Source organism: Bombina bombina, chromosome 1 (genome assembly GCF_027579735.1).
Source record: "Bombina bombina isolate aBomBom1 chromosome 1, aBomBom1.pri, whole genome shotgun sequence".
Taxonomy (NCBI): Eukaryota; Metazoa; Chordata; class Amphibia; order Anura; family Bombinatoridae; genus Bombina; species Bombina bombina.
The window spans coordinates 560,621,455-560,633,708 of NC_069499.1; the positions used below are offsets into that span (position 1 = coordinate 560,621,455).

The window sequence follows — 12,254 nt, forward strand, 5'->3', positions numbered from 1 at the left end:
CCTAGCTCTGTCTAAGCGTGGTTTTTCTGAAGCTGTCATTGAAACTATGATTCAAGCTCGAAAGCCAGTTACTCGCAAGATTTACCATAAGATATGGCGTAAATATTTTTATTGGTATGAATCTGAGGGGTTCTCCTGGAGCCGGGTGAGGATTCCCCGGATTTTGCCTTTTCTTCAGGATGGACTGGATAAGTGTTTATCGGCCAGTTCTCTAAAGGGTCAGATTTCAGTGTTATCTATCCTTTCTCCAACATAGGTGTGTCCGGTCCACGGCGTCATCCTTACTTGTGGGATATTCTCTTCCCCAACAGGAAATGGCAAAGAGCCCAGCAAAGCTGGTCACATGATCCCTCCTAGGCTCCGCCTACCCCAGTCATTCTCTTTGCCGTTGTACAGGCAACATCTCCACGGAGATGGCTTAGAGTTTTTTAGTGTTTAACTGTAGTTTTTATTATTCAATCAAGAGTTTGTTATTTTAAAATAGTGCTGGTATGTACTATTTACTCAGAAACAGAAAAGAGATGAAGATTTCTGTTTGTATGAGGAAAATGATTTTAGCACCGTAACTAAAATCCATGGCTGTTCCACACAGGACTGTTGAGAGCAATTAACTTCAGTTGGGGGAACAGTGTGCAGTCTCTTGCTGCTTGAGGTATGACACATTCTAACAAGACGATGTAATGCTGGAAGCTGTCATTTTTCCCCTATGGGATCCGGTAAGCCATTTTTATTACGATGGTAAATAAGGGCTTCACAAGGGCTTATTAAGATTGTAGACTTTTCTGGGCTAAATAGATTCAATTTTAAAACATATTTAGCCTTGAGGAATCATTTTATCTGGGTATATTGATATTATAATATCGGCAGGCACTGTATTAGACACCTTATTTCTCTGGGGCTTTCCCAAAGCATAAGCAGAGCCTCATTTTCGCGCCGGTGTGGCGCACTTGTTTTTGAGAGGCATGGCATGCAGTCGCATGTGAGAGGAGCTCTGATACTTAGAAAAGACTTTCTGAAGGCGTCATTTGGTATCGTATTCCCCTTTGGGTTTGGTTGGGTCTCAGCAAAGCAGATACCAGGGACTGTAAAGGGGTTAAAGTGTTAAAACGGCTCCGGTTCCGTTATTTTAAGGGTTAAAGCTTCCAAATTTGGTGTGCAATACTTTTAAGGCTTTAAGACACTGTGGTGAAAATTTGGTGAATTTTGTACAATTCCTTCATGTTTTTTCGCAATTGCAGTAATAAAGTGTGTTCAGTTTAAAATTTAAAGTGACAGTAACGGTTTTATTTTAAAACGTTTTTTGTACTTTATTATCAAGTTTATGCCTGTTTAACATGTCTGAACTACCAGATAGACTGTGTTCTGAATGTGGGGAAGCCAGAATTCCTGTTCATTTAAATAAATGTGATTTATGTGATAATGACAATGATGCCCAAGATGATTCCTCAAGTGAGGGGAGTAAGCATGGTACTGCATCATTCCCTCCTTCGTCTACACGAGTCTTGCCCACTCAGGAGGCCCCTAGTACATCTAGCGCGCCAATACTCCTTACTATGCAACAATTAACGGCTGTAATGGATAATTCTGTCAAAAACATTTTAGCCAAAATGAACCCTTGTCAGCGTAAGCGTGGCTGCTCTGTTTTAGTTACTGAAGAGCATGACGACGCTGATATTAATATCTCTGAAGGGCCCCTAACCCAATCTGAGGGGGCCAGGGAGGTTTTGTCTGAGGGAGAAATTACTGATTCAGGGAACATTTCTCAACAGGCTGAACCTGATGTAATTGCATTTAAATTTAAGTTGGAACATCTCCGCATTCTGCTTAAGGAGGTATTATCCACTCTGGATGATTGTGAAAAGTTGGTCATCCCAGAGAAACTATGTAAAATGGACAAGTTCCTTGAGGTGCCGGAGCTCCCAGAAGCTTTTCCTATACCCAAGCGGGTGGCGGACATTGTTAATAAAGAATGGGAAAGGCCCGGTATTCCTTTCGTCCCTCCCCCCATATTTAAAAAATTGTTTCCTATGGTCGACCCCAGAAAGGACTTATGGCAGACAGTCCCCAAGGTCGAGGGAGCGGTTTCTACTTTAAACAAACGCACCACTATACCCATAGAAGATAGTTGTGCTTTCAAAGATCCTATGGATAAAAAATTAGAAGGTTTGCTTAAAAAGATGTTTGTTCAGCAGGGTTACCTTCTACAACCAATTTCATGCATTGTCCCTGTCACTACAGCCGCATGTTTCTGGTTTGACGAGCTGATAAAGGCGCTCGATAGTGATTCTCCTCCTTATGAGGAGATTATGGACAGAATCAATGCTCTCAAGTTGGCTAATTCTTTCACCCTAGACGCCACTTTGCAATTGGCTAGGTTAGCGGCTAAGAATTCTGGGTTTGCTATTGTGGCGCGCAGAGCGCTTTGGTTGAAATCTTGGTCGGCTGATGCGTCTTCCAAGAACAAGCTACTAAACATTCCTTTCAAGGGGAAAACGCTGTTTGGCCCTGACTTGAAAGAGATTATCTCGGATATCACTGGGGGTAAGGGCCACGCCCTTCCTCAGGATCGGCCTTTCAAGGCGAAAAATAGACCTAATTTTCGTCCCTTTCGTAAAAACGGACCAGCCCAAAGTGCTACGTCCTCTAAGCAAGAGGGTAATACTTCTCAAGCCAAGCCAGCTTGGAGACCAATGCAAGGCTGGAACAAGGGAAAGCAGGCCAAGAAGCCTGCCACTGCTACCAAGACAGCATGAAATATTGGCCCCCGATCCGGGACCGGATCTGGTGGGGGGCAGACTCTCTCTCTTCGCTCAGGCTTGGGCAAGAGATGTTCTGGATCCTTGGGCGCTAGAAATAGTCTCCCAGGGTTATCTTCTGGAATTCAAGGGACTTCCCCCAAGGGGGAGGTTCCACAGGTCTCAGTTGTCTTCAGACCACATAAAAAGACAGGCGTTCTTACATTGTGTAGAAGACCTGTTAAAAATGGGAGTGATTCATCCTGTTCCATTAAGAGAACAAGGGATGGGGTTCTACTCCAATCTGTTCATAGTTCCCAAAAAAGAGGGAACGTTCAGACCAATCTTAGATCTCAAGATCTTAAACAAGTTTCTCAAGGTTCCATCTTTCAAGATGGAAACCATTCGAACTATTCTTCCTTCCATCCAGGAGGGTCAATTCATGACCACGGTGGATTTAAAGGATGCGTATCTACATATTCCTATCCACAAGGAACATCATCGGTTCCTAAGGTTCGCATTCCTGGACAAACATTACCAGTTTGTGGCGCTTCCTTTCGGATTAGCCACTGCTCCAAGGATTTTCACAAAGGCACTAGGGTCCCTTCTAGCGGTGCTAAGACCAAGGGGCATTGCAGTAGTACCTTACCTGGACGACATTCTGATTCAAGCGTCGTCCCTTCCTCAAGCAAAGGCTCACACGGACATTGTCCTGGCCTTTCTCAGATCTCACGGCTGGAAAGTGAACGTGGAAAAGAGTTCTCTATCCCCGTCAACAAGGGTTTCCTTCTTGGGAACAATTATAGACTCCTTAGAAATGAGGATCTTTCTAACAGAGGCCAGAAAAACAAAACTTCTAGACTCTTGTCGGATACTTCATTCCGTTCCTCTTCCTTCCATAGCTCAGTGCATGGAAGTGATCGGGTTGATGGTAGCGGCGATGGACATAGTTCCTTTTGCGCGCATTCATCTAAGACCATTACAACTGTGCATGCTCAGTCAGTGGAATGGGGACTATACAGACTTGTCTCCGAAGATACAAGTAAATCAGAGGACCAGAGACTCACTCCGTTGGTGGCTGTCCCTGGACAATCTGTCTCAAGGGATGACGTTCCGCAGACCAGAGTGGGTCATTGTCACGACCGACGCCAGTCTGATGGGCTGGGGCGCGGTCTGGGGATCCCTGAAAGCTCAGGGTCTTTGGTCTCGGGAAGAATCTCTTCTACCGATAAATATTCTGGAACTGAGAGCGATATTCAATGCTCTCAAGGCCTGGCCTCGGCTAGCGAGGACCAAGTTCATACGGTTTCAATCAGACAACATGACAACTGTTGCGTACATCAACCATCAGGGGGGAACAAGGAGTTCCCTGGCGATGGAAGAAGTGACCAAAATCATTCTATGGGCGGAGTCTCACTCCTGCCACCTGTCTGCTATCCACATCCCAGGAGTGGAAAATTGGGAAGCGGATTTTCTGAGTCGTCAGACATTGCATCCGGGGGAGTGGGAACTCCATCCGGAAATCTTTGCCCAAGTCACTCACCTGTGGGGCATTCCAGACATGGATCTGATGGCCTCTCGTCAGAACTTCAAAGTTCCTTGCTACGGGGCCAGATCCAGGGATCCCAAGGCGGCTCTAGTGGATGCACTAGTAGCACCTTGGACCTTCAAACTAGCTTATGTGTTCCCGCCATTTCCTCTCATCCCCAGGCTGGTAGCCAGGATCAATCAGGAGAGGGCGTCAGTGATCTTGATAGCTCCTGCGTGGCCACGCAGGACTTGGTATGCAGATCTGGTGAATATGTCATCGGCTCCACCTTGGAAGCTACCTTTGAGACGAGACCTTCTTGTTCAGGGTCCGTTCGAACATCCGAATCTGGTTTCACTCCAGCTGACTGCTTGGAGATTGAACGCTTGATTTTATCGAAGCGAGGATTCTCAGATTCTGTTATCGATACTCTTGTTCAGGCCAGAAAGCCTGTAACTAGAAAGATTTACCACAAAATTTGGAAAAAATATATCTGTTGGTGTGAATCTAAAGGATTCCCTTGGGACAAGGTTAAGATTCCTAGGATTCTATCCTTCCTTCAAGAAGGATTGGAAAAAGGATTATCTGCAAGTTCCCTGAAGGGACAGATTTCTGCCTTGTCGGTATTACTTCACAAAAAGCTGGCAGCTGTGCCAGATGTTCAAGCCTTTGTTCAGGCTCTGGTTAGAATCAAGCCTGTTTACAAACCTTTGACTCCTCCTTGGAGTCTCAATTTAGTTCTTTCAGTTCTTCAGGGGGTTCCGTTTGAACCCTTACATTCCGTTGATATTAAGTTATTATCTTGGAAAGTTTTGTTTTTAGTTGCGATTTCTTCTGCTAGAAGAGTCTCAGAATTATCTGCTCTGCAGTGTTCTCCTCCTTATCTGGTGTTCCATGCAGATAAGGTGGTTTTACGTACTAAACCTGGTTTTCTTCCAAAAGTTGTTTCTAACAAAAACATTAACCAGGAGATTATAGTACCTTCTCTGTGTCCAAAACCAGTTTCAAAGAAGGAACGTTTGTTGCACAATTTGGATGTTGTTCGCGCTCTAAAATTCTATTTAGATGCTACAAAAGATTTTAGACAAACATCTTCCTTGTTTGTTGTTTATTCAGGTAAGAGGAGAGGTCAAAAAGCAACTTCTACCTCTCTCTCTTTTTGGATTAAAAGCATCATCAGATTGGCTTACGAGACTGCCGGACGGCAGCCTCCCGAAAGAATCACAGCTCATTCCACTAGGGCTGTGGCTTCCACATGGGCCTTCAAGAACGAGGCTTCTGTTGATCAGATATGTAGGGCAGCGACTTGGTCTTCACTGCACACTTTTACCAAATTTTACAAGTTTGATACTTTTGCTTCTTCTGAGGCTATTTTTGGGAGAAAGGTTTTGCAAGCCGTGGTGCCTTCCATTTAGGTGACCTGATTTGCTCCCTCCCTTCATCCGTGTCCTAAAGCTTTGGTATTGGTTCCCACAAGTAAGGATGACGCCGTGGACCGGACACACCTATGTTGGAGAAAACAGAATTTATGTTTACCTGATAAATTTCTTTCTCCAACGGTGTGTCCGGTCCACGGCCCGCCCTGGTTTTTTAATCAGGTCTGATAATTTATTTTCTTTAACTACAGTCACCACGGTACCATATGGTTTCTCCTATGCAAATATTCCTCCTTAACGTCGGTCGAATGACTGGGGTAGGCGGAGCCTAGGAGGGATCATGTGACCAGCTTTGCTGGGCTCTTTGCCATTTCCTGTTGGGGAAGAGAATATCCCACAAGTAAGGATGACGCCGTGGACCGGACACACCGTTGGAGAAAGAAATTTATCAGGTAAACATAAATTCTGTTTTTGCACAAACGTCTGGCTGATCTACCAGATCCATCCAACAGGCCCTGGTTAAAGTCAGGCCTGTGTTTAAACCTGTTGCTCCCCCATGGAACCTTAATTTAGTTCTTAAGGTTTTACAGCAGGCTCTGTTTGAGCCTATGCATGTTGTTGATATAAAACTTTTATCCTGGAAGGTTTTGTTTCTTGTGGCCATTTCATCCGCTCGCAGAGTGTCTGAGCTTTCAGCTCTGCAGTGTGATTCTCCCTACTTTATTTTTCATGCTGATAAGGTGGTCTTTTATACTAAAATGGGGGTTCTCCCTAAGGTAGTATTGGATCAAAACATTAATCAGGAAATTGTTGTTCCTTCTCTTTGTCCTAATCCTTCTTCTCAAAAGGAACGTCTTTGTTGTTCGGGCTCTAAAGTTTTACTTACAAGCTATTAAAGATTTTCTGCAATCTTCTGCCCTGTTTGTTGTTTTCTCAGGAAAGCGTAAGGGTCAGAAGGCCACTTCTACTACTCTGTCTCTCTGGTTGAGAAATTTGATTCATTTGGCTTATAAGACTGCTGGACAGCAGCCTCCTGAGACAATTACTGCTCATTGCACTTGGGCTTTCAAAAATGAAGCTTCTGTGGAACAGATTTGCAAGGCGGCAACATGGTCCTCTCTGCATACTTTATCTAAATTCTTCAAATTTGATACTTTTGCCTCGGCTGAGGCTTCTTTTGGGTGAAAGGTTCTTCAAGGGGTGGTGCCTTCTGTTTAGGTCCTCCTGCCTTTTTTCTCCCTCCCTGTTCATTCCGTGTCCTCTAGATTGGGTATTGGTTCCCACTAGTAATTGGAATGATGTTGTGGACTCTCCATGTCATAGAAAAAAACACAAAATTTATGCTTACCTGATAAATTTTATTTATTTCCGGACATGGAGAGTCCACGACCCCACCCTCTTATAATTCGGCAGTTTTTTTGTGTAAACTTCAGGCACCTTTTCATCCTTGTGTTTCTTCCTTTTCCATTTCCTTCGGCGGAATGACTGGGGGTTATGGGTAAGGCAGCTACACTTAACAGCTTTACTGGGGGGTTCTCTTTGCGTCGTCCTGCTGGCCAGGAGTTGAATATCCCACTAGTAATTGGAATGATGTCATGGACTCTCCATGTCCAGAAATAAATACATTTATCAGGTAAGCATAATTATATATATATATATATATATATATATATATATATATATATTTTTATATATTATTATTTTTATATATTTATATTGTATGTGTGTGTATGTATGTATATATGTGTATATATATATATATATATATATATATATATATATATATAGAGAGAGAGAGAGAGATGGATGGATCTATAGATAATGATACAATTTGTAAAAATGTTAGTGTCTAAAATCTCAAACGCCTTAATTCAAGGGTGTGAAATGGCTCAGCAGTCAAGGGGTTGAGTAACTGTTCATTAATGATCTGCTTCATATTTGATCTCCCAAAAAGTAAAAAATAGGATTTACAAATGCTTATAAATCTGGTTAGTTAAAACAATTTTTAAGCTATTTATATTGAAGCTGGCAGGAAATATGTGCAGAATATATAGTGAAGTATTCATTGCTCACTAGCTGATGGGTACAACTTCCACAGACTGTTGGTGTGTAAGGGCTCGCCTCCTCATAAATAAATCAAATTTAAAAAAAAACGATAAAAAAAGAATTGTGTACCCACTGTGACAAAAATTCCTGACTTTTCTGGGGCTGGAAGAAACGTGATTAAGTTGGTAGTGTCAATGTGATCCCTGCAGTGGTGATAAACAAGCTTTGTTCACATGCACTGGCAACATGTCTATGATTTATTTACATATAATAAGCAATATGTTCTCTGTTTTTTGTACAGCAAAGAAAATGCCGAAATCTGACGCTCAAAATCCTACTCACGCCGCCCGTAATAGAGGTGTGAACGTACAAGGCTCAGACCAACAGCAACGGAGTGGATGTTGTGGAAACTGATGCAACAAATGTGAGACGAGTTCCCCTCATTATGCTTCTTCCACTACACTCTAAAGGACGCTCCTGTTCAGCCAGCGGACATTCTTTTTGCTTTCAAAATTTTCCTGCGTTATTATTTTTATTGTACAGTGTTTAATAAAAAAAAAAAAAGCAGACTAGCAGGCAACTTATCCACAATTTCTGCAAAAATCTGAACTAAGTACAGGTCAATGATTTTGCAGACTCCATTGGAGGATTTGAAGAGGTAACGTAAAATGCTCCTGTATAAGTTTATCATGGACTTATAAAGTTTTAGTAATCAGCCACATTTATTTCTTTGCATTTATTTCTTTCCATGCACTTAGAGAACCTGATGCATTTACTGAACTATGGTTGATTTAAGCAGCCCATCGGTTTTTGTACTTAGTTGGGCTCATGCAGAGTGTGGATGTTTAACCTCTGAACCTCTACATGGAATAAGTATTCAGAATCTCCCTATATATAGGGCCGTTCAATGCTGCTGTATAGTCGGCAAGCTCCCCGTTAGCAGAAGAACAAAGCACTGTGGACTTCTCGCACTTTACCTTCGTACCATTTCTTTTTCTCCCAAAAACATTGATCTCGGCTGCCTGTGTGTAAATTTATTTCCTTTGCTTTCTAAGGAAACAAAAAGACATGCTCTGAACTTGAATTTTGTATTTGCACCTTCAGATAATGTTTTACTTGAAATGACTCCTAAAATATTGATTTTTAATGTAACATTAAAGCAAACCAAATTGGAAGGATTTTGTGTCATTTGTTTGATCCTAGATTAAAAAAAAAAATTGTGGGTGCTAAGATAGCCAATTTTTTCAAAGTATAAATAGTGTAACGTGTCACAGCTGCCAATCAAATTTACAAGAGCAATACAACTATATGAAAAGTGTTAATAATTTTACAGTTACTATAGCGGCATGCTCACCTCTAGTATTCTGCATCCTATTGCACGTTCCCACTGCTTTACTGCATATCTTGGCTATGTTTAGTTTTTCCTTGTAATAGTGACTCAGATACTCCATTCCTCTGTCTGTATAAAACTATTGTGTTTTTTTTATTCTGCCTTTTAAATTATTTGTAGCAAATCAATATTGTGTATATTATTTAGATAGAAAGAGGTTGAAAATAGTGGCATTTCAAAGGGACACTAAATACATGTTATACTATAAGCATAGTACTCCGTTATTCTCCGGCTCCCTCTAGTCATGGGGGCTGCCATGTTGAAATCTGTCATGACTACGTTTCAGTGCTGACCTGTTTGCAAATGTGCAGTAACTCTCCTTCACACACCTGCAGCGTAACCTAGGCGCCATAACGGTAGCACCATTATTAGGAGGTGCAAGAAATTTATTAAATGTCCCTTTAACACATGTATATTAAAAACACCAAAATATGGTAAAGTGGGAAATGTACTTTCACCCAGCATGCTGAGGCAATAGACTATAACACAAATTTCCAGGAAAGGCCACACAAAAATGCTAAGAGACATGAATACCTCTAACACTATATTTAGACAAGTTATTGAACATTTAAACTCATCATTTTATCAAAATAACTTAAAGCGATATATAATCTTCTTTTTTCTTTTTTTTTCTGGATTCAAATAAAGCATACAACTTTACAATTTACTTCTATTATTAAATGTGCTTTGTTCTTTTAGTATGCTTTGCAGAGGGAGCAGCAATGCATTACTTGGAGTTAGCTGAGCACCTCTGGTAAGCCAATGACAAGTGGCATATATGTGCAGCCACATATACTAGAAGTAAATTGGAAATCTTTTTAAAATACCATACTCTAGCTAATTCATGAACGAAAAAGTATGGGTTTCATGTCCCTTTAAAAACAGAACTATACAGATGGGAGTAAATGTATTTAAACAGATATGTAACACTGCTCCTTAAGTAAAACAAAAAGTTAAATCAAAGTAAAAGTAAAAAGAAACGGATTGTGTTAAACAGCAAACAGCTTATTTGTTTTCTTGCAAAATGAGCTCTTAGAGATTCTCAATATAGCCAATGCCTATAATTACATAAGGGAGCAGACATGCATTCTGCCTCTTCTAAGCAAGGGCAAAAAACTGACTTCCTGTTTCTCTAGCATTTACTGAACAGTAAGCCAGCTCATATTGCTCTAGAATACTGATTTCCAAACCTGTCCTTCCTAACATGCCAGATTTTGAGGGTATATTAACTGGAGCACTAGTGTAATAATTATCTGATTAGTTAACATGGTTATTTTGCCTGCTCTCATCCAAGGTAATGCTGAAAATCTGGCTTGCTAGGGAGGATTGACGACAGTTTTGAAAACCTGTGCTCTAGAATATGTATGACATCAACCTAAATATGTCTTCCTGTATAGACCCCGGAACTCTTGTACTAACTAATAGTCCCTGCACAAATGTAAAAACAAAAGAAATAAAAGGTAAAATCCCTTTAAAAGAAAAAAAATCATTGCAAAATGTATTATTTATCAAGTATAAGCCACTGCTTAGTGCTTTTTTTTTTTTTTTTTATTTTTTTTTTTGAAGGTTTAATTCCAGCTTACAAGCATAAAATAAACAGCAGAATAGTCAAAAATACAATCCTTTCCAAGATTAGATACACTGCATGTCATAATGGATAAATATATCTTAGTCATATAAAGACATTGAAAAATAGAAGTAACTAAAAGGGATGCCGGAAGATAACTCTATGCTCTCCAAATTACATATAGGACCACTTTTGGACCCTGCATTGGAACAAAGTAGAAAAAGAAAAAGAAAAAAAAGGAATACAGAGGGCAATAATGGTCAAAATGAGGCCACTCTTGGGTCTCAACATACAACCTCACTTTTCTCATGTATATAATATGTAGTTAAATAATGAACCATAGCTTATCCATATAAAATAAACAATAAAATACTATCTGTAAAAACTCCCTGTGGTGACGGATTTCAAAGAGAAGCAATCAGTTGCGTCTTAATGTAGCAAGCAAGATAAAACAAATAGGGCCACTCCTGGACCCTCAGGACTATAATCAGGTCTAATGTATAACCGTAACCTGAAACATCAGAATATGACAAAGAATAAAGTCTTAAAGGTTAATCCAACAACCAGTAATAAAAAATCATAGCTGTCATGAGGGAACTCTAAAAACTTGAGTATGAGGGTTCCAAACTTAGTATATCTAGCTCATCTGAAAACATATATATAGTCATTTTAATATCTAGTTTCATTGGGGCTATATGCTTAACTCTAATTTAAAATGGTGGAGTATAATTATATTGTGCTAATACATAGCGTAAGATAACCCAGTATTGTGACATTCACTAAAGTATATTGCAATCTTGCACCTCCTATTGTAAAAAAGGACCATATCTAATTATAATAATGAGTAATAAAGTCTTTACATCAATACTTAGAGAGGTAGAGCTGGGACTTTCAAGGCCCATGTAGGAATAAAATGATCATCTCTCATGTGCATGAAAACCGGTAAAATTTCTAGAGTAAGGATCCCTGAGCATACTATATATGTTCTATGGAATATCCTCTTCTCATCTAGGAAAGGTGCTCAGGGCAAAGGAATACACTTATAATATAGCATACCTTGTAAATAAAATACTATAAGGGAACCTAAAGCCTCTATCCAACATTAAGGGACATTAGGATCATAAAGTGGGTGTGACTCAAGAACTAAAATTAGTGAGTACCAAGTGACTAAAGTCGTATGCAATAATGGGTTGAAAACAAAATAGTTAAACATCTGCAGTCAGCAATGGGAATATATTTTGATACAGTAGAAAAATATCACACATATTAAAAGGCTCAATAGCTAAATTGAACAGGCAGCCTAAAGTAACATATGCCCAGATTGAATTATCAGTAGAGGCCACACTATAATTCACAGTACATAGATGATCATCCATAGCTATCCTGTAAGCCAAACATATTAGAAATGTAGTGTGACTGAATACAAGCCATCCAGTCGAGAGCTCTCTGTAATTACAAGTAGGTTAAAATGATCTACCAGTTCCCATGATCCGGGGGGCGTCCGTGCAGTGAGCAAAGTGATATACCCAGCACCTATCCCACACCTCTCTTGACAATAGTATATACTCCAGCATTTACAAGAAAGGCTGCCGGCTGAAAAAGTAACGACACA

The 12,254-nt window shown here is 40.3% G+C and overlaps 1 protein-coding gene across 4 annotated transcripts in view; it reads left to right on the forward strand.

The window, feature by feature from the left end:
- The window catches only part of LOC128645632 (ras-related protein Rab-5B), a 207,745-nt gene extending 198,885 nt beyond the window's left edge, over positions 1-8,860 (forward strand). For all 4 annotated transcript variants that reach the window (XM_053698752.1, XM_053698750.1, XM_053698753.1 and 1 more), the window contains exon 6: positions 7,987-8,860. In XM_053698752.1, the coding sequence (XP_053554727.1) occupies positions 7,987-8,099 (113 nt within the window). In that variant the 3' untranslated portion in view covers positions 8,100-8,860. The remainder of the gene's footprint in view (positions 1-7,986) is intronic.
- Positions 8,861-12,254: the final 3,394 nt, after the last annotated feature.